A 23,848-nucleotide genomic window follows, 5' to 3' on the forward strand; every position below is an offset into this window, starting at 1 on the left:
TCTTTGACCCATCAGTGTATAATCCTATAACACTATCAAATACAGACAATGCATTAGTGCATCGTTATAAAGTGTCTACTCGTACCAGAATGAAATTTTCACTCTGCAGCGGAGTGTGCGCTGATAGAAACATTCTGGCAGGTTAAAACTGTGTGCCGGACCGAGACTCGAACTCGGGATCTTTGTCTTTCGCGGGCAAGTGCTCTACCGACTGAGCCACCCAAGCACGACTCACGCCCCGTCCTCACAGCTAAGCCATGTCTCCGCAATATCCTTACTTTCAGTAGTGCCAGTTCTGCAAGGTTCACAGGAGAGCTTCTGTAAAGTTTGGAAGGTAGGAGGTACTGGCAGAAGTAAAGCTGTGAGGACGGGGCGTGAGTCGTGCTTGGCTGGCTCAGTCGGTAGAGCACTTGCCCGCGAAAGGCAAAGGTCCCGAGTTCGAGTCTCGGTCCGGCACACAGTTTTAATCTGCCACGAAGTTGGGGTTGGGTTGTTTGGGGAAGGAGACCAGACAGCGAGGTCATCGGTCTCATCGGATTAGGAAAGGACGGGGAAGGAAGCCGGCCGTGCCCTTTCAAAGGAATCATCCCGGCATTTGCCTGGAGCGATTTAGGGAAATCACGGAAAACCTAAATCAGGATGGCCGGACGCGGGATTGAACCGTCGTCCTCCCGAATGCGAGTCCAGTGTCTAACCACTGCGCCACCTCGCTCGGTGGAGTGCCAGGAAGTGTCTATTCGTAGTTTCTACAGAAGTCATCCACTTCGTGGCCACACCACCAGAGCCCACTGTTAGGAATGGACGAGAAAATTGCCGGCGCCCAAGGTGTTTCCGCTGACGACAGGCGCTGGTGCGTCGCCTTGCTGGTTTTCCCCGCTCCGTCCCGGAGCTTTTCCGTTCTCTGGCTGCCTGCCTAGCGCGTGTCGCCTTTCCAATTCTCCAGCCCTGCAGTACACACGGCCACCGCCCGCCGCACATTCTATGCGAATGTCGTGAACGCGGTCTCTGCTGCTGAGCTGGCCGTTCTGACGTCATCCTGCCACCGAGCGCTTACTATTGGACGTCCGGTTGCTCACGAAGACATCCTCCACAGAAACCGACAATTTTATTTGCCCTGTGTGCGGTTTTGTGCGCGAGTTGTTGGCTGTTGACTACCTTGCAGATCAGCTTGTTTCTGCATCCGATTTTTAGTAGTGTGTATAGTGTTACAAACAGTAGTAATAGAAGTAAAAAGATGTTTTGAAACAATATTTACGAGTGTAGTCCCAAAACTAAGGTCTCTTATTTTTTTATAAGTACATATACATGTTTATTTCTACAGTGGTTTACGTCAGTTTACAGCTTGAACATTTAGCTATTTTTCGACATAATCACCAATTCTGACGATGCATTTTTGTAGCCGCTGTGGCAGTTTTTGTATGCCCATGTCATACCAGCTCGCCGCCATGGTGTTCAGAAAGTTACGAACTTCTTCTTTCACCTCGTCGTTGGAGCTGAATCTCTGGGACCACAATTAACGGTGACAGGTACCGTGAGACTCTGAAAAAACTCAAACGGGCAGTTCAGAACCGGAGAAGAGGAATCTTGAGCAAGGGCGTACACATTCTCCATAACTACTCTCGCCCACACATCGCTCGGCAAACCGTTGCTCTCCTGCAACAGTTTCAGTGGAACATAATCACCCTTCCACCCTATAGTCGTGACTTGGCGCCCAGTGACTATCACCTGTTCCCTAAGTTAAAAGAACATTTGGCCGGAAAGCGATTCAGCTCCGACGACGAGGTAAAAGAAGAGGTTCATAACTTTCTGAACAGCATGGCGGCGAGCTGGTATGACATGGGCATACAAAAAGTGCCACAGCGTCTACAAAAATGCATCGACAGAAATGGTGAGAAAGTCGAAAACTAACTAAATGTTTTAGCTATAAACTGATGTAAACCATTGTAGAAATAAACAGGTCTATGTACTTATAAAAAAAAAGGAGACCTTACTTTTGGGATTACCCTCGTAAATACGCTCTAAAACAAAAAGATACGGCGCATCTCGAAGGAATTGTCAGAATGGGACGGAACTCGGTAGATGTGATGTGATTCTTGAGTTTCTCCCGGCGTATTTGATAATCAAAATATCCACGGGTGTACTGCCGGTCTGCAGTGTCCAACGGGCACAATATTTCGGCGATCAAACATGTCGCCATCATCAGGTGAACTGACGAACTGAGCTCCTGTGAACGTGCCGGCACGGAGATCCGTACGCTATGGCTGCTCAGAGGGAACTGGGTTCGGTCGCGGCGGCGGCCGATTTAAATACCCTCCGCCCGCGGCGCGCTCCCTCCGCCGTCCGCGCCCCGCGTCATGGTCGCGCGGTGGAACAGATTACGACGGCGTCTGAGATGACGTCGGTGTGATGGCTCTGTCCGCCGTGGTCGTCACAACTATACGTCTGCTCGATTTACAATTGCTGGTTCCCATGCCTTGCTAAGATTATAGCCACAGTCACGGTTTATGAGGTCGTCATTGGTGCGAATTTCGGTGGCGTCTCTAACAACGCTGTCCCAGTATCTCGACATCTGTACCAGAAACCTCGTGCGTTCATATTCCATAGCGTGATTTCCCGACAAACAATGTCCAGCGACCGCCGAATTGCTCGGATATATCAGTCGAGTGTGCCTCTGATGTTCACGGCATCGATCCTCGACGGTACGCATCGTCTGACCAATATACGACTTGCCACATTGACACGGAATCTGGTACACGCCGGCCTTCCTCAAACCGAGGTCATCCCCCTGAGCAGCCATAGCGTACGGATCTCCGTGCCGGCACGTTCACAGGAGCTCAGTCCGTCAGTTCACCTGATCATGGCGACATGTATGATCGCCGAAATATTGTCCCCGTTGGACACTGTGGACCGGCAGTACACCCGTGGATATTTTGATGGTAGATGTGATGTTTATATACAAACAAGGAAATGATTTAAATGCCAGAAAAATCTGGTGATTTGTTCAACAGAAAGAGCTTGACAAACTGAGCAAGTAAATAACACGTTGGTCCATAACCGACCGTTACGCAAGCAATTAAGCCGCTTGACAATGACTGACAGTGTTGTTGGATGTCCTGCGATATTGCGCCAAATTCTTTCCAGCTGGTGCAACAGAGCTTCAGAATCCTGAGACGGTTGAAAGGTCCTGGCCATAATACTCTAAACGTTCTCAGTTGGGGAGTGATCAGGCGATCTAGCTGGCCACTGTAGTGTTCGTCAAGCACGAAGACAAGCAGTAGAAACTCTCGTTGTGTGCGGGCGGCCAGTATCTTGCTGAAACGTAAATCCAGAATGGCTTGCCACGAAGGGCAGCAAAACGCAGTGTAGAATATCGTCGATGTACCGCAGTGGTTTAAGGTGGCGTATATGACAGCCAAAGGAGTCCTGCTGTCAATATAAATGTCACTCCAGATCATCACTCCTCGTAATTGGGCCTTATGGTAGTCAGCAGTGGGGCTGTCATCCCACCACTGTCTGGGGTGTCTCCAAGCACGTCTTTGCTGGTCATCGGGGCTCAGTTCGAGGCTGGGTTCATGACTGAAGACAACTGTCGTCCAGTCAATGAGATTCCAGGCCGATGATGTGTCTGGAGCGCCACCTGACAGTGGAGGGATAATAACCTCTGTGTCGACCCCCATATAGCCCTACAACCATGCATGATGGTCTGCCGGATCTCCCCCAAATTGAGAAAGTTTGGAGCATTATGGGCAGGGCCCTGCTATCGGCTCGGGATTTTGACGATTTGCCAAATTCAGAAGAACGCAAAATCCCCAAGACTGGCTAAGTTTCACGGAAGCTCGAAATTTAGTGCGGACGTCAATCGAGATACTTTTAATAGGTTCCACAATGAAACATTGTGGAACCTATGATAGAAAATCCAAATAGATTCTGGTCGTATGTAAAGTACTCCAGTGGCAAAAAACAGTCAATACCGTCACTGTGCGATAACTACGGAAATGTTACCCATGATCGTGCCTCTAAAGCGGATTTGCTAAATACAATTTTCCGTAATTCCTTCACAAAAGAAGATGAAGTAAATATTCCAGAATTCGAAACCAGAACAGCTGTCAGCACGAGTGACATAAAAGTAGTTAGGTGTTGCAAAACAACTCAAATCACTAATGAAAGGCAAGTCTTTCGTTCCAGATGGTATACCAATCAGGTTCCTTTCAGAGTATGCAGAGACAATAGCGCCTTCCTTAGCAATCATACACAACCGCTCACTTGACGAAAGATCTGTTCCTAAACACTGGAAAGTAGCACAGGTCACACCAATATTCAAGAAAGGAAATAGGAGTAAACCATTGAATTACAGACCCATATCACTGACCTCAATTTGCAGTAGGATTTTGGAGCATATACAATACACGAACATTATGAATCACCTTGAAGAAAATGACTTATTGATAAATAACCAACACGGACTCAGAAAATATCGTTCTTGCGCAACACAGATAGCTCTTTATTCCCATGAAGTAATGAGTGCTGTCGACAAGGGATCTCAGATCGATTCCCTATTCCTAGATTTCCAGAAGGCTTTTGATACCGTTCCTCACAAGCGGCTATTAATCAAATTGCGTGCATGTGGAGTATCGTCTCAGTTGTGTGACTGGATTCGTGATTTCCTCTCAGAGAGGTCACAGTTCGTAGTGATAGACGGTAAATCATCTTTTAGAACAGAAGTGATATCTGGCGTTCCGCAAGGTAGTGTCATAGGCCCTCTGCTGCTCCTGATTTATGTAAATGGTCTAGGCGATAATCTGGGCAGCCCCCTTAGATTGTTTGCAGATGACGCTGTAATTTACCGTCTAGTAAAATCATCAGGTGATCAATTCCAATTACAAATTGCTCTAGAGAGAATTTCTGTATGGTGCGAAAATTGGCAATTGGCACTAAACAAAGAAAAGTGCGAGGTCATCCACATGGGTACTAAATGAAATCTGATAAATTTTGGGTATACGATAAATCGCACAAATATAAGGGCTGTCAATTTGACTAAATAGCTAGGAATTACAATTACGACAAACTTAAATTCGAAAGACCACATAGATAATATTGTGAGGAAGGCGAAACAAAGACTGCACTTTGTCGGCAGAACACTTAGAAGATGCGACAAACCCACTAAAGAGACAACCTACATTACACTTGTCCGTCCTCTGCTGGAATATTGCTGCGCGGTATGGGATCAGGTAGGATTGACGGAGGACATCGAAAAAGTGCAAAGAAGGGCAGCTGGTTTCGTGTTATCGCGCAATAGGGGTGGAGTGTCACTGATATGATAACGCGAGTTGGGGTGGCAGTGACTGAAACAAGGGCGGTTTTCTTTGCGGCGAGATCTATTTACGATATTTGAAATATCGATCCGAATGCGTAAATATTTTGTTGACACCCACCTACGTAAGGAGAAATGATCATCATAATAAAATGAGAGAAATCAGAGCTCGAACGGAAAGATTTAGGTGTTCCTGTTTCCCACACGCCATTCGAGAGTGGAATCGTAGAGAAGTGGTATCGAAATGGTTCGATGAACCCTCTGCCAGGCACTTAAGTGTGAATTGCAGAGTAACCATGTAGATGTAGATTGATGGTTTTTTTTTTTTCATAGCAGGACCCATTTGGTTGGTATCTGTGGCGCCCTTACCGCAGAGCGGTGCATCGACGATACTCTATGCTCCGTTTTGTTGCCCTTCATGGCAAGCCATCCTGGGTGTACATTTCAGCAAGACAATGCCCGCCGGCGCGTGGCGAGAGTTTCTACTGCTTATCTTCGTGCTTGACAAATCCTACCATGGCCAGCAATGTCGCCGGATCTCTCCCAAATTGAGAAAGTTCGGAGCATTATGGGCAGGGCCCTCCAACCAGCTCGGGATTTTGACGATTTGACGCCCCAGTTGGGCAGAATATGGAACAGTATCCCTCAGGAGGTCATCCAACAACACTATCAATCAATACCAAGCCGAATAATTGCTTGCATGACCAGAGGCGGACCGGTATGTTATGGACTTGCTAATTTGTGAAGCTCTTTCTGTGGAATGGCAACGGCCTTGCCGCGTTGGATACACCGAATTCCCTCAGATCACCGAAGTTAAGCGCTGTCGGGCGTGGTCGGCACTTGGATGGATGACAATCCAGGCCGCCATGCGCTGTTGCCATTTTCGGGGTGCACTCAGCCTCGTGATGCCAATTGAGGAGCTACTCGACCGAATAGTAGCGACTCCGGTCACAGAAAACCATCAGAACGACCGGGAGAGCGGTGTGCTGACCACACGCCCCTCCTATCCGTATCGTCAACAGAGGATGACACGGCGGTCGGATGGTCCCGTTGGGGCACGTGTGGCCTGAAGACGGAGTGCTTGCTTTTTCTCTGGAATAAATCATCCAATTTTTCTGAAATTTTAATCGTTTTTTGTCGTTACATGTCCCACATATCTACCGATTTTTGACTTACTGGGATAATTCGTTCCTGTTGCTTTTTTTCTTAGACTGCGTATTTAGTCTCAGTTTGTAGTAGAAGAGAATGTCTGCGGTGCTTTTGTTGCTACCATTTTAAGGAGGTTTTCCGGTCTCGAGGTTTGAAAAAAAGATTTTTTTGAGTGTTCCGATTCTTTATACTCATATTAATATGCGATCGAAAGAATTTTGTGGGGAAATTATGGCTCTTACCTGCCAATAACGTTTGATGGCAGTGCCCATACGGCCGCTCTAGCCATATGGTCCACACTTGGGCCGTTCGCACCTCTGATTGATATCTCTTTCTCTGTAACACTATTGAAACATTCTAGATGGAGGACAGTATCGATACACGTGTAGTACTCGCCCACTAGGTGTCTCAAGAATATGCTTTCCACAAAAGTGTGATGAAAAAAGCGGCTGTAGTGACATTTTATCGCAGGAGTTAACGAATGAGAATACGCAGCACGAATAATGTTCTGAAAGCAGGTGTAAGTGGAAGCAAGATGAGTTGAACCGAACACTGGATACTTCCGATCATAAGCCACCACTGCGGAGTGACGTTATTGAAGTTATTCCTAGTGTGTATAAGGTTCGAGTCCTGTCACGGTCGCCACTTTATAATATAATAAAATAATGGAATAGATGATAATAAAATGTTGAAATGCGTGGCTTTTTAAAATTTATTGACTTAATGAGATTAATTTTTCGGCATGAATGACAAGCACAATAAGCTGAGCTATGCCTGGAAATAAGTTTGTATTAGTTCATATTATTTTGCAGGGCGAAGTAGTTTCTTTCTCCGCTGTAGATTTGTGCTTACCATTCTTTATAATGCTACGTTTGGTAGCCGTATTCACCTTTGAAGTCTTGACCGTGTTCCCATTAAGCTTATCGGATCTTCGTAATTTTCCAAAGTACACAGGTGGGCCTCAGTTTTTGTAATTATTGTACTATTTGAAATAACAACTCACACGACCTTTCTGTTAATAAAACAATACTGTATTTTTTTAAACGGTGCACACATTAAATACATACTCCTCACTTATTCACAGCGACCCCAAAATGGCGGTCTACAATTACTCACTAAAAATGGCGTGCTTCTCACTCGTTCACTAGCTGAGCGCGAATCCTTCCTTCCTCCTACTGGTACCAGAAAAAATCCTCTGTTTTTTAACAACTGAAAGTCAAAAAATAAATACATGACGGTAGGCATAGGCTCTATGATGGGCTACCGCTTCATCTTCTCTCTTTGTTTTTAAAGAAGACGAAAATATAATTGTAATTTTCCAAAGTACACAGATGGGCTTCAGTTCTTGTAATTATTGTACTATTTGAAATAACAACTCACACGATCTTTCTGTTAATAAAACAATACTGTATTTTTATAAACGGTGCACACATGAAATACATACTCCTCACTTACTCATAGCGACCCCAAAATGGCGGTCTACAATTACTCGCTAAAAATGGCGTGCTTCTCACTCGTTCACTAGCTGAGCGCGAATCCTTCCTTCCTCCTACTGGTACCAGAAAAAATCCTCTGTTTTTTAACAACTGAAAGTAAAAAAAAAATACATGACGGTAGGCATAGGCTCTATGATGGGCTACCGCTTCATCTTCTCTCTTTGCCTTTCAAGAAGACGAAAACATAAAGTAAATGCAATAGGTTTATCACAACACACAACAACGCAAGTACTGAATTCATTAGTTTGGAACCGGCCACTGTGGCCGAGCGATTCTAGGCGCTTCAATCTGGAGCCTCGCTACGGTCGCAGGTTCGAATCCTGCCTCGGGCATGGATGTGTGTGATGTCCTTAGGTTGGATTGGTTTAAGTAGTTCTAACAAGGGGAGGCCGCCAATTGGGAAATTCAGATTCGATTCATACTGCGCATAATAAAAGCTCATGGCCAGAGGTGTAATGTGGCAAAGCACCAAGATGCACTTCTCAGCCGTTGTCGAGAAAATCGACAGTTAAAAGAAACCGTTGCAGTGAAATACTCTCTACGATTAATAATTGTCTACAGCGTCGTGGCGCAGCGGTAAGCGCTCTGGTTTGTAATCCGAAGGTCGCTGGATCGAATCTCGCGCTATGCAACTTTTTTTTAGTATTTGTTTTTTATAATTCATATATACATATATATAATTCCCGGCAATGAGTTGCAACAATTATGCATATAATAAGTTGTTGAAAGTCGTTTGTCGTGGAAAAACTGGCGACTTCGAACATCATTATGTTTTCCGCAAACAAAGTTGTATTTCACAAATGTTATTAATTGTCTTCATAATGTTAACCACGCATAGTTAACGGAAGACGTAGAAACGATATTCCGAAACGAATACGTATAGCGTAAGTCAAACGTTCGAATTAGAATAGAGACCCCACGAACACAAATTTGCTGTGGCAGGTATGAAATATAAACTCCGTTACTCGCTCGTTACACTTGAATGACAGATGTTGAATGGGCCGAAACGAGCCGCCGCATAACAGCGTAGTTGCCTGCTAACTTCGAAAGAAGGTAGATGCGGTCCCTAGCGCAACTTATAACATTGTCGAAAATCAGTGCGGACGGGAGAGCTTTGGTACACCCTGTTAAAAAAAAACAACGGAAAAATGGAGGTGGTACAATTGGAGAGCGATCAGCCTTCACCAACATGCATAAGCAATTCATTAATACTTTATATATATACATTTGAATTACAAAAAACTAATAATAAAAAAAATTGCATGGCGCGAGATTCGATTGGGCGACCTTCGGATTACGAACCAGAGCGCTTACCGCTGCGCCACGACGCCGTAGAAAATTACTAATCGTCGAGAGTATTTCACCGCAACGGTTTCTTTTAACTGTCGATTTTCTCGACAACGGCTGAGAAGTGCATCTTGGTGCTTTGCCACATTACACCTCTGGCCATGAGCTTTTATTATGCGCAGTATGAATCGAATCTGAATTTCACAATTGACGGCCTCCCCTTGTAAGCTCTAGGGGACTGATGACCTCAGATGTAAAGTCCCATAGTGCTCAGAGCCATTTGAACCATTTCTTTCATTAGTTTGGACTTATCCTCCAAAACACGTGTTTTCGAAGCTGAAAGTCGTCCAAGTAGCAACTGGACATGCCTAATTTTTAATTTAAAGGTGTTGCGTATAGCGTGGGAGTCATTACGGGCACCGCGGCTCGCTCATCCACCACGAAAAGGGACGAGGGACGCTTCAAGCGTGTGGACCGGCGCTCATTCCAGACAACAGAGACCCGCGCTTTAGAAAATGAGATCTTCAAAGAAGAGGAAATTTGGCTTTGTAGCCCAACAAAAAAATGGTTCAAATGGCTCTGAGCACTATGGGACTTAACTTCTAAGGTCATCAGTCCCCTAGAACTGAGAACTACTTAAGCCGAACTAACCTAAGGACATCACAAACATCCATGCCCGAGGCAGGATTCGAACCTGCGACCGTAGCGGCCACGCTGTTCCAGACTGTAGCGCCTTTAACCGCTTGGCCACACCGGCCGGCCTGTAGCCCAACATTTTAAAGTTATGTACACAAAAATCGAACTCAAAACTTAAAATGAGTATTTCTCAAACGGCTCGAATGACTCTAAGCACTATGGGACTTAACGTCTGTGGTCATCAGTTCCCTAGAACTTAGAACTACTTAAACCTAACTAACCTAAGGACATCACACACATCCATGCCCCAGGCAGGATTCGAACCTGCGACCGTAGCAGCCGCGTGCTTCCGGAATGAAGCGCCTAGAACCGCTCGGCCACCGAGGCCGCCGAGTATTTCTCGATACAATGATGTTTAAACTGTTTCGCATGAAATACCCTGTAAAACTGGATGCCGTTTCAGGTTTAATAAGATAGACGCTAGTAACTTCGGCGTTAATCTAAAAAAACAATACATTTTTGACAATGTTCGTTATTCATTTTCACTTAAGGCAACAAATTAGATCTATTTCCGGAACGAACGTTTTCAAGTGGTTACAATTTAAATAATGCACTTAATAAAATCTGACTTTCGAGGTTCACGCCGTAGAGAATTTAATTCTGATGAAGTACATCTATGTTGGTTGCATACTTACATCAGTCTAGCGAACCGTTTAGTAGCGAAATTCGCGCAGAGGTATTTTCACAGCCATTTAGTACTGCACAGGCTCATCAATTTAGCGGCCATAAAATTATTTACAAAGGTCTTAAGATATTTTACAAAAACGGACATAATATCTGATGGGATAACCGCAATCACTGGTTTTTCCAATGTTATGTATAATCCTTCTTGATTGCAAAAAATGTTTATTCACATAACCGGTTTCGGTTGCTCCTGAACCATCTTCAGATCTGCAATTTCGGTTACAGGAGTAACCCGTCCACACATGGCAACCTTCACATGTTCCGTCACATAAAACTGGTTAGCAGAATGCACGTCTTCTACATTAATTATAAAACTATTACCGACTGGTGGCGTCTGGTACATTTGTTACATTACATATGCACATACTGTATTAAGTAGATGTTTATAATTTACTTTTATCTCTAAAAATAAGTTTACACCAGCGCCATGGATATAGAAATCGCCCTTTGTTTTTAGATCGTATAAAAATGATAATGTTACTGTGTATTTTAGTACTGACAAGCACACATTTTAGCCTTGTCATCTACAGGTTTTAGTTAAGTATTTTTAGAGATAAAAGTAAATTACAAAAATCTACTTAATACAGTATGTGCATATGTAATGTAATAAATGTACCAGACGCCACCTGTCGCTAACAGTTTTATAATTAATATAAAAGACGTACATTCTGCCATCCAATTTTATATGACGCAGCATGTGAAGGATGCTGTGTATGGACGGATTACTCCTGTAACCGATATTGCAGATCTGAAGATGGTTCTAGAGGAACCGAAACCGGTCACGTGAATAACATTTTTTGCAATCAAGACGGATTATAAATAACATTGGTCTTACGATATGTACTTTTTTTATTTGTTAATAAAGATAAGTATCAAGAAATTAATTTTTTACAGAAAAATTTTGGACATCTGCCAGAAATTATTTACTTAATATTTAAGATGTGTACTTTTTTGTTTGTTAATGAAGATTTGTATGAAAACATATTTTTATTCCCAAAAAAGTCGTCCAGGTGCGTGTAGGACTCACGCACTCTGGGATCCTTAAAAACTTAATTACGTATGTCGACTGCTCATCCATTCCAGGAATCGGGAATCTCGGCCACTTTCACCTGCTGCCGACACAGATGTTCGCAAGATATCGGTTCCAGGGACTGCAAGATTTTCGAGAATGTTTTAATTTCGATAATACACTCCTGGAAATGGAAAAAAAGAACACATTGACACCGGTGTGTCAGACCCACCATACTTGCTCCGGACACTGCGAGAGGGCTGTACAAGCAATGATCACACGCACGGCACAGCGGACACACCAGGAACCGCGGTGTTGGCCGTCGAATGGCGCTAGCTGCGCAGCATTTGTGCACCGCCGCCGTCAGTGTCAGCCAGTTTGCCGTGCCATGCGGAGCTCCATCGCAGTCTTTAACACTGGTAGCATGCCGCGACAGCGTGGACGTGAACCGTATGTGCAGTTGACGGACTTTGAGCGAGGGCGTATAGTGGGCATGCGGGAGGCCGGGTGGACGTACCGCCGAATTGCTCAACACGTGGGGCGTGAGGTCTCCACAGTACATCGATGTTGTCGCCAGTGGTCGGCGGAAGGTGTACGCGCCCGTCGACCTGGGACCGGACCGCAGCGACGCACGGATGCACGCCAAGACCGTAGGATCCTACGCAGTGCCGTAGGGGACCGCACCGCCACTTCCCAGCAAATTAGGGACACTGTTGCTCCTGGGTATCGGCGAGGACCATTCGCAACCGTCTCCATGAAGCTGGGCTACGGTCCCGCACGCCGTTAGGCCGTCTTCCGCTCACGCCCCAACATCGTGCAGCCCGTCTCCAGTGGTGTCGCGACAGGCGTGAATGGAGGGACGAATGGAGACGTGTTGTCTTCAGCGATGAGAGTCGCTTCTGCCTTGGTGCCAATGATGGTCGTATGCGTGTTTGGCGCCGTGCAGGTGAGCGCCACAATCAGGACTGCATACGACCGAGGCACACAGGGCCAACACCCGGCATCATGGTGTGGGGAGCGATCTCCTACACTGGCCGTACACCACTGGTGATCGTCGAGGGGACACTGAATAGTGCACGGTACATCCAAACCGTCATCGAACCCATCGTTCTACCATTCCTAGACCGGCAAGGGAACTTGCTGTTCCAACAGGACAATGCACGTCCGCATGTATCCCGTGCCACCCAACGTGCTCTAGAAGGTGTAAGTCAACTACCCTGGCCAGCAAGATCTCCGGATCTGTCCCCCATTGAGCATGTTTGGGACTGGATGAAGCGTCGTCTCACGCGGTCTGCACGTCCAGCATGAACGCTGGTCCAACTGAGGCGCCAGGTGGAAATGGCATGGCAAGCCGTTACACAGGACTAGACCCAGCATCTCTACGATCGTCTCCATGGGAGAATAGCAGCCTGCATTGCTGCGAAAGGTGGATATACACTGTACTAGTGCCGACATTGTGCATGCTCTGTTGCCTGTGTCTATGTGCCTGTGGTTCTGTCAGTGTGATCATGTGATGTATCTGACCCCAGGAATGTGTCAATAAAGTTTCCCCTTCCTGGGACAATGAATTCACGGTGTTCTTATTTCAATTTCCAGGAGTGTATAAACGTGACATAAAGTCATGCAGGAGGCAGACCACCGTTATTATATTAATCAGCAGTTCTCCATTCAAGCTGACCGAGTCGCAGTGCGAAAAGTCAAACGTCAGGCAGGGAATGAAGTGTTTCGGAATTTATCCATCATCAGATATCCAGGAGCGATTACTGCACATATACATGACATTTCAACCTGTATGTGAAACAAAAGTTCACACACTACTCTGGATATCTAATGATGGACAAATTCCGTAACGCCGGCCGGTGTGGCCGTGCGGTTCTAGGCGCTACAGTCTGGAACCGCGTTACCGCTACGGTCGCAGGTTCGAATCCTGCCTCGGGCATGGATGTGTGTGATGTCCTTAGGTTAGTTAGGTTTAAGTAGTTCTAAGTTCTAGGGGACTGATGACCACAGCAGTTAAGTCCCATAGTGCTCAGAGTCATTTTAACCATTTTTGAAATTCCGTAACGCGTCATACGAGCGGTAGTCATTCCTTGCGTGATACCTGACTTTTACCATTGCGACCCAGTTCGCTTGAATGCAAAAGCACTGACTGTTTTAATTTCAAGTTTGACGTCGGATAGCAAATGACAATTTTTTTTTCGTGTGATTAGTTTAAAAATTAACAATTTTCGGATTTATTCCTTTAGTTGCACTTCGAAACCTTAACTCTTGCCAAATTTCATTGCTGTAGATCAACAGTATAGGTTTTGATGAGTGAATTTTCGAGTATAAATGGCCATATCTTTTGACTGCATTGACTTACGAGGGCGAGTCAAATGAAAACATTAAATATTTTTTTTAAAATTATTTGTTGTGCTGAAGTGGTAGAAAGCTGTACCGCTTTTCAACATAATCTCTCCTACGCTCAATGCAAGTCCTCCAGCGCCTACAAAGTGCATAAATTCCTTTAGAAAAAAATTCTTCTGGTAGGCCGCGCAACCACTCATGCACCGTGTGGCGTACCTTTTCATCAGAACGGAACTTATTTCCTCCGATTGCGTCTCTGAGTGGTCCAAACATATGGAAATCACTTGGGGCAAGGTCTGGGTTGCTCGCTCTCTTCGTTTCCTATTGGTGGAAGTGAACCCAGGTTTCGTCCCCAGTAACGATTCTTGCAAGGAAACCATCACCTTCTCGTTCAAAGCGCCCAAGAAGTTCTTCACAAGCATCAACACGTCGTTCTCTCATTTCAGGGGTCAGCTGCCGTGGCACCCATCTTGCAGACACTTTGTGAAACTGGAGCACATCATGTAAAATGTGGTGTGCTGACACATGACTAATCTGTAAACATGCTGCAATGTCATTCAGTGTCACTCGGCGGTTTTCCTTCACTACGGCTTCAACTGCTGCAATGTTCTGTGGAGTCACAACTCGTTGTGCCTGACCTGGACGAGGAGCATCTTCCACTCAAGTCACACCATTTGCGAAATTCCTACTCCATTCGCAGACTTGCTGCTGTGACAAACATGCATCACCGTGGTGAGCCTTCATTCGTCGATGAATTTCAGTAGGTTTCACACCTTCACTGCGCAAAAACCGAATAACAGAATGAATGCTGTTCTTCCCTGGTGCAAGACGCAAGTGGGGCGGCCATCTTTATACTGATACTGCGACGGTATGTGTGCATCTGCACTATGCTGCCACCTACAGGCCATTCTGCACGCTGTTTGTAGCACGCTTACCAACTTACAGGATAACGGCGCGAGATTTCGATTTCTTATTACAAATTTAAGGTTTTCATTTGACTCAGCCTCGTAGAAGCTTCAGTCTTTCACACCGCAAAGGGACAGCAGACCTCAGAACGTGACACAATTTTCAGGTCGACACGTCTACCCGTTCTTGAGAAAAAGAGGGTTCTTAACCGTCGGACTGACAGATAGGCACATGCACAACAAAGGGGATAAGTTGCAAGGGTTCCGATTTTACGGACTGAGACGCGGACATAAAATTAGGCTGCGAGGCTGGAAAACGCCCTTAAACTCCATTACTGAATGCAACTTTTGCACTCATAAACGTCATTTCCGCATTTTTTTTGTTGCAGGTGCGGAAAGAAGATGGCGGCCATCGCGACATTGCTGCTGACGTCGATCTGCGCATGCGCCGCACAGGCCCCTTACTGTGAGTATTCAACGGAGAAAAACAAAGAGTGTAGGAGCGTGATTCTAAGAATTTGTGCTTGTCACACTGGTACGGAGGTAACCCAGTGTAGTTGGTAACAGGAAGGGGTGACACTTTCGACCCAGCCTCCAGTGTCAGTGGAAAGGAAACTGTGGTGTTGTTTGAGCTACGACATCGTGCGTTATCTATTGAGTCTACTCTGATAAGCCAGAACATTAAGACCACCTACCTAATAGCCGGTATGTCCACCTCTGGCACGGATAACAGAGCCGACGAGCTACGGCATCGAAGCAGTGAGGCCGTGTTAGTCCGCTGGAGGGAGTTGGCACCACCACACAAGTCGCCTAATTCCCGTAATTCAATCTGTATATTGAGCAAGCAGTGAAGCCTACATTCCATTATCCTCGTTATGCTTTTGTTGATGTTCATCTTATAGCCTCCTTTCAAGACAGTATCCATTTCGTTCAACTGCTCTTCCAAGTCATTTGTTGTCTCTGACAGAATTACAATGTCATCGGCGAACCTCAAAGTTTTTATCTCTTCTCCATGGATTTTAATACCTACTCCGAATTTTTCTTTTGTTTCCTTCACTGCTTGCTCAATATACAGATTGAATAACATCGGGGAGAGACTACAACCCTGTCTCACTCCCTTCCCAACCACTGCTTCCGCTTCATGTCCCTCGACTCTTATAACTGCCATCTGCTTTCTGTACAAATTGTAAATAGCGTTTCGCTCCCTGTATTTTACCCCTGCCACCTTCAGAATTTGAAAGAGCGTATTCCAGTCAACATTGTCAAAAGCTTTCTCTAAGTCTACAAATGCTAGAAATGTAGGTTTGCCTTTCCTTAATCTGTTTTCTAAAATAATTCGTAGGTTCAGTACTGCCACACGTGTTCCAACATTTCTACAGTAAGAGGTCCTGTTATGGAGTGAAACGCCACGCTTGGCGATCACATGTTGTTGTTGTGACCTTTCTGACATATTGTTGTTGCGGTCTTCAGTCCCGAGACTGGTTTGATGCAGCTCTCCATGCTACTCTATACTGTGCAAGCTACATCTCCCAGTACCTACTGCAACCTACATCCTTCTGAATCTGCTTAGTGTATTCATCTCTTGGTCTCCCTCTACGATTTTTACCCTCCACGCTGCCCTCCAATGCTAAATTTGTAATCCCTTGATGCCCCAGAACATGTCCTACGAACCGGTCCCTTCTTCTTGTCAAGTTGTGCCACAAACCCTCTTCTCCCCAATTCTATTCAATACCTCCTCATTAGTTATGTGATCTACCCATCTAATCTTCAGCATTCTTCTGTAGCACCACATTTCGAAAGCTTCTATTCTCTTCTTGTCCAAACTATTTATCGTCCACGTTTCACTTCCATACATGGCTACACTCCATACAGATACTTCCAGAAACAACTTCCTGACACTTAAATCTATACTCGATGTTAACAAATTTCTCTTCTTCAGGAACGTTTTCCTTGCCATTGCCAGTTTACATTTTATATCCTCTCTACTTCGACCATCGTCAATTATTTTGCTCCCCAAATAGCAAAACTCCTTTACTACCTTAAGTGTCTCATTTCCTAATCTAATTCCCTCAGCATCACCCGATTTAATTCGATTACATAAACTGTAAATTTTCTTTAACAGCTAGAAAACGAAGGACTTTCTGAGACATGTCTATATCACCTTTTTTCCTTGATTTGCTGTAAGGAACCCAAATTTTGTAACATTATTATCCCCTCCGATAGCTAAGTGGTCAGCGCGACGGACTGCTATGCCAAGGGGCCCCGGTTCGATTCCCAGCTGGGTCGCATATTTTCTCTGCTCAGGGACTGGGTGTTGTGTTATCTTTATCATCATCATCTCATCCCCATCGACACGCAAGTCGCCGAAGTGGCGTCAACTCGAGAGACTTGCACGAGGCGACAGGTCTACCCGACGTGAGGCCCTAGTCACACATTTCCAATTTCAGTAAAACTATTTTTTTGAGAGTCTGTATAGAAAAACATCTTTGAGGGCATTCTGTGAAGTGCACATTTCATCTGTTGTCGAGACAGCCAGTAGCCGATAGTAAAGTAAGCCGTTATTTGTCCTGACTTGTATACCTGTGGGTAGTGTCTAGCGATACAAGGACCTCAGCCCTAGCACGAACGTTGTGTGCGCTACCGGTAGGAGGAACGCTAGATATGGTAAGTGGTAAAGCTCTGCGCATGGAATGTACGGTTGGTTGGTTGGTTTGCGGGAAGGGACCACCCATCGGATTAAGATAGGATGGGGAAGGAAGTCGGCCGTGCCCTTTCCAAGGAACCATGTCGGCATTTGCCTGAAGCTATTTAGAGAAATCACGGCAAACCTAAATCAGGATGCCAGAATGAGATTTTCACTCTGCAGCGGTGTGTGCGCTGACATGAAACTTCCTGGCAGATCAAAACTGTGTGCCGGACCGAGTCTCGAACTCGGGACCTTTGCCCTTCGCGGGAAAGTGCTCTACCATCTGAGCTACCCAAGTACGACTCACGCCCCATTCCTCACAGCTTTACTTCCGCCGGTATCTCGTCTCCTACCTTCCAAACTTTACAGAAGCTCTCCTGCGAAATTAGGATGACGGGACGCGGCTTTGAACCGTCGTCCTCCCGAGTGCGAGTCCAGTGTGCTTAACCACTGTGCCACCTCGCTCGGGAAAGTATGATTTGATGCGTCATCCCAAGATAACTCTCACATTCTACGTCCGCAAATCTTTGTTCGATGTATACCAAACTCTATCTTCCCTTACAGTTACTACCCTTTAGAGTTCCCTCTAGTACCTTGGACGTTATTCCCTGATGTCTAATACATGTCATTTAAGCTGGTCCCTTGGTTTCGTCAGTGTTTTCCAAGTATTCCTTTTCTCTCCGATTCTGCGTGGAACCTCCTCATTCCTTACCTTGTCAGTTCACCTAATTTTCAGTATCCTTCTGCAGCATCCTACCTCAAACGCTTCGATTTTTCGGTTTTCCCGCGGTCCATGACTCACTATCAAACGATGCTCTGTTCCAAACTTACATTCCCAGAAATGTATGCCTTAAAAGGCCTAAGTTTGATACCATCAGACTTCTCTTGGCAGGGAATGCTGTCTTTGTTCGTGGTAGTGTGTTTCCTATTTTCTCCTTGCTTCGTCCGTCTTCTGTTATTCTGCTTCCAAGGTAGCAGAATTCCTTAACTTCATCTGCTTCGTGTTCCTCAATTCTGATTGTAAGTTTCTCACTAATCTCATTTCTGCCAATTCTCAATACGTATTCTGTGCCCGTAGACGGTTAAATCAGTTCAGTACTTCCTAATTATTTTTCGCTTTCACTGAGGATAACGACGTCGTCAGCGAATTTTATCATTGATATTCTTTACCCTGAATTTTAATTAAAACCTGAATCCGTCATTTATGTCCGTCATCGCTCCTTTGGTGTAGAGGTTGAACAGTAAGGGAGAAATGGCGACCAACGTACAAACTTTTTATACCGAGCACTTGTTGCTCAGTCTTCCACTCCTCTTGTTCCCTCTTGGCTATTGTACATTTTCTATAACGCCAGACTTTCCCCGTAATTTCTCCCGTTTTTTCAGAATTTCGAACATCTTGCACCATTTTACGTTCTCGAACGCTTTTTCTCGGTTGACGAATTCTACTAACGTGCAGGAATTTTCTACAGACTTGCTTTCATTATCAAATGCAATGTCGGAGCTACTCCCTGGTGCCTCTACCTTACCTAAATCCAAACTTATCGTGACCTATGAGATCCTCGAATTTGTTTCCCATTCTTCTGTACATTATTATTGTCAGCAGCTTGGATGCATGAGCTGTTAAGCTGATTGTACGCGAGTTCTTGCACTCATCTGCCCTTGCTACCTTCGGAATTGTTTGCATGGTAACTACCCGAAAGTTTCATGCTGTGCCTCCAGCCTCTTACATTCGACACCTCAACGTGACTATTCCTGTGGCTCCATCGATTTAGAACATTCCAAAGGAATGTCATCCACACATTCTCCCTTATTTCATCGCAACTCCCTGTTTAATTCTGATTCCCATACCGGATCCGCTATGACTTCCTAATTTCCTCAAATTTCTCCTCCTGTCACGTCATGAGACAAGTCTTTCCGCTTCATAGAGGCCGTCAATGTACTCTTTCCACCTACCTACACTTTCCTCTGGTTGTAGTGTCCATTGTACCCTTAATTTGGCTCCGTTGATTTTAATTACACCGAAGGTTGTCTTGGATGTCCTATGTGATGAGGTAGTCCTTCCGATAATCATTTCTCTTTCCATTTCTTCGCATTTCTCGTGTGGCCATTTCGTCGTGGCTTCCCAGCGCTTCGTGTTTATTTCATTCCTGAGTGAGATATACAGGGTTATTACAAATGATAGAAGCGATTTCACAGCTCTACAATAACTTTATTATTTGAGATATTTTCAAAATGCTTTGCACACACATACAAAAACTCAAAAAGTTTTTTTAGGCATTCACAAATGTTCGATATGTGCCCCTTTAGTGATTCGGCAGACATCAAGCCGATAATCAAGTTCCCCCCACACTCGGCGCAGCATGTCCCCATCAACGAGTTCGAAAGCATCGTTGATGCGAGCTCGCAGTTCTGGCATGTTTCTTGGTAGAGAAGGTTTAAACACTGAATCTTTCACACAACCCCACAGAAAGAAATCGCATGGGGTTAAGTCGGGAGAGCGTGGAGGCCATGACATGAATTGCTGATCATGATCTCCACCACGACCGATCCATCGGTTTTCCAATCTCCTGTTTAAGAAATGCCGAACATAATGATGGAAGTGCGGTGGAGCACCATTCTGTTGACAGATGAAGACGGCGCTGTCGGTCTCCAGTTGTGGCATGAGCCAATTTTCCGCGGGCTACGCGTGAAACTTGCCCGCACGCGTTCAACCGTTTCTTCGCTCACTGCAGACCGACCCGTTGATTTCCCCTTACAGAGGCATCCAGAAGCTTTAAACTGCGCATACCATCGCCGAATGGAGTTACCAGTTGGTGGATCTTTGTTGAACTTCGTCCTGAAGTGTCGTTGCACTGTTATGACTGACTGATGTGAGTGCATTTCAAGCACGACATATGCTTTCTCGGCTCCTGTCGCCATTTTGTCTCACTGCGCTCTCGAGCGCTCTGACGGCAGAAACCTGAAGTGCGGCTTCAGCCGAACAAAACTTTACAAGTTTTCCTACGTATCTGTAGTGTGTCGTGACCATATGTCAATGAATGGAGCTACAGTGAATTTATGAAATCGCTTCAATCATTTGTAATAGCCCTGTATTTCTGTACTGCTGAATTTCCCTAAACATATTTTTACTTCCTTCTTTCGTTGATCAATTCAAGTATTTTTTTCTCTTACCCAAGGTTTCTTACCTTCCTTACCTTACCTTCCTTGTAACTGCACTGCCCTTTCTAGTCATTCCTGTTCATCTGAAGTACCTACTGTGGCATTCATTATCCCAGTACCTACAGCCTTAGAGGACTTCAAATGCACATCTTCAACCCTTAGTACTCCAATACCCAAACAAACTTGGCACACATATCACTTACGGTACGGAAAGAATTACTGTGGGGGTAATAAACAAATATCTCTCTATAGGATGGGGTTGGAGTTGGAAAAGAAGGGTTGTTCAAGACGCGAAAATAGCCGGATTATGTCTGTTTGAGAATGAGTAGCTTGCAACAGAGTTTACAAATAATTTTAAAGCTTACTACACTTTCACTGTTCATAAGGTAAAGCTGCCGCATCAGGGATGACATTTTAATTTTTTGTAATGTATGTGGGGTGTCAAGCAAGGCGATCCCATCTCCCCAAAACTGTTCTCTGCTGTATTGTAAATGGCTATGTCAAAGCTGAGCTGGGAAGGTAAGGGGATTACAATTAATGGAAGAAGGCTTACCAACTTGAGATTTGCTGATGATATTGTCTTACTGGCCAAAGACTTCGCAGAGCTCCAAAACTTAGTTGCAGATTTTGCAAAAACAGACATAATGTCTTATGGGATAACAGCAATCAGTGATTTTATAATGTTACTTAAAATCCGTCTTGATTGCAAATTTTTTATTATTCATATGACCGGTTTCGGTTCATTCAGAACCATCTTCAGATCTGATATTTCAGTTACAGGAGTAACCCGTCCAAATCCAGCAACTTTCACATTCTACGTCACATGTGAAAGTTGCTGGATTTGGACGGGTTACTCCAGTAACTGAAATATCAGATCTGAAGATGGTTCTGAATGAACCGAAACCGGTCACATGAATAATAAAAAATTTGCAATCAAGACGGATTTTAAGTAACATTAGTTACAGATCTTGCATCGGAATGTCAGCTGGTTGGCTGGAACATGAACCTTTCCAAAACAAAAGTAATATCCAACAAATGGGTCCCAGCTGGAGATGTGAAAGTCAAGGACAGTCTACTAGAAGAGGTCAGTGAATATGTCTACCTTGGCCAGATTATAAATATGAAGGGAGACATAAGACCAGAAATCTATCGACGCATCAAGCTTGGCTGGCAAGCATTTGGGAAGAATTCAAAAGTATTCAGATCAAAAATGCCAGTAAATCTGAAGAAAGCATTCTTCCTGTGATGACGTATGGCTGCGAGGCATGGACACTGAACTCATTCACAAAAGGGAAACTTAGGACAGCACAGAGAGCCATGGAGAGATCAATGCTGGGCTATACAAGAAAGGACAAGAAAAGGGCAGATGACATCCGGTCTGTGACGAAGGTTAATGACATCTTAGAGACAGGAGGCTCCTTGAAATGGCAGTGGGCTGGCCACGTCGCAAGAAGAAAAGACAACGGATTGACGAAGCTGGTACTGGAGTGGAGTCCGAGAGAGCACCGGAGGCCTAGAGGAAGACCACCAGACAGATGGGACAAAGACATCAAGAAGATCGCTGGTAACACCTGGCAGAGAACTGCCCAAGATCGTCCCACTTGGAGAAGACTTCTGAAAGCCTACCTGAATCCACGAGTCGAAGAGGCCACATCATCTAATGATTGAATTGACTGATGATGATGATGATGTGAACCGGGGACCTAGAGCCGCAGTGGTCCACAACCCCACGACGACTACCGCAGTCCACTTCACCCCTCCGCCGCCCCACACCGAACCCAGGGTTTTTGTGCGGTTCGGCCCCCGGTCTCACACCAGACGAGTGTAACCCCTATGTTTGCATGGTAGAGCAATGGTGGTGTACGCGTACGTGGAGAACTTGTTTGCGCAGCAATCGCCGACATAATGTAACTGAGGCGGAATAAGGGGAACCAGCCCGTATTCGCCGAGGCAGATGGAAAACGGCCTAAAAACCATCTACAGACTGGCCGGTTCACCGGACCTCGACACAAATCCGCCGGGCGGATTCGTGCCGGGGACCAGGCGCTTCTTCCCTCCCGGAAAGCCGTCCGTTAGACCGCACCGGGCGGGCTTTTAATTTATTACTTCGTTACTATGTATTCGCAAAACATTTCGCAGGTAGTGTCCACATATATCACTGGATGTTCTTGCAGAAATATGTCGTTGTACAAGTCATAGCTCAAGAAATATGACGTCGTATACACTGAGCCGCGTGGAAACGAAACAGGAGGGTGAAATTCGCTATAGGTACAGGTAAAACATGTGTACAAATGTGTGTGAGATATATTTGGCATGTGCGTATGCGGGCAAAGCAACACGTAAAAATTACTTCTGAATACATTGTGGGAGTGAACAGTGATCGAAGTGTTGCAAATATTCACTGTCAAAAGTAGTCTTGATCACAATTTATTTATTACGGTGACCGGTTTCGACCACTAATGTGGTCATCTTCAGACGTACAAGTGGTATACAAAGCTTTAATTAGAGGGCTACAGATTTAAATAAAATACATAAAGTTATAAAGCTATAAAACGATGAATTACCAACGAGTAAGAACCTCCTTCTGGCGGTAAATCACTACTGGAGAAACCAGTGCACGTCTTACTATATATAATGGAAGCTCTGCCCACTTCTGACGGAATGATGTCATTATTAACCAATGGGTTATAGGTCGAATAACAATGTAAAATTTGTTAGTTAAAAGAACATTGTCAAGAAAGGGAAATAAACACACACTAAACTTAGCTTATTTAACAGCTATTGTCAATTAAAAAGCGTTAAAAATATTTAAACATGTAGGATAAATGAACTTCGTTTTGACAAAACATGGGTTGCCCTCTCAAGGCCTGTTAGTGAACCATTTGGAACCACTGGTTGCCACGGTGAAGCTGGACGCCGTTCCAAAGACTTGGCAGCAGGCTTCTTTCTAACGAAGTTGTTGCGAAAGTGAAATGGCAAAGACTGTCGCGTCAGACGATGTACTATTGTTAAATAAGCTAAGTTTAGTGTGTGTTTATTTTCCTTTCTTGACAATGTTCTTTTAACTAAGAAATTTTACATTGTTATTCGACCTATAACCCATTGGTTAGTAATGACATC

General features: G+C 45.0%; 1 protein-coding gene across 1 annotated transcript in view; it reads left to right on the forward strand.

The window, feature by feature from the left end:
* Positions 1–23,848, forward strand: part of LOC126428299 (peroxidase-like) — a 261,029-nt gene that overhangs the window by 144,261 nt on the left and 92,920 nt on the right. Inside the window, exon 3 of the mRNA XM_050090222.1 lies at positions 15,273–15,349. Coding sequence (XP_049946179.1) covers positions 15,286–15,349 — 64 coding nt within the window. The 5' untranslated portion in view covers positions 15,273–15,285. The remainder of the gene's footprint in view (positions 1–15,272; positions 15,350–23,848) is intronic.

The sequence above is a fragment of the Schistocerca serialis genome, chromosome 12, assembly GCF_023864345.2.
Source record: "Schistocerca serialis cubense isolate TAMUIC-IGC-003099 chromosome 12, iqSchSeri2.2, whole genome shotgun sequence".
Lineage (NCBI taxonomy): Eukaryota > Metazoa > Arthropoda > Insecta > Orthoptera > Acrididae > Schistocerca > Schistocerca serialis.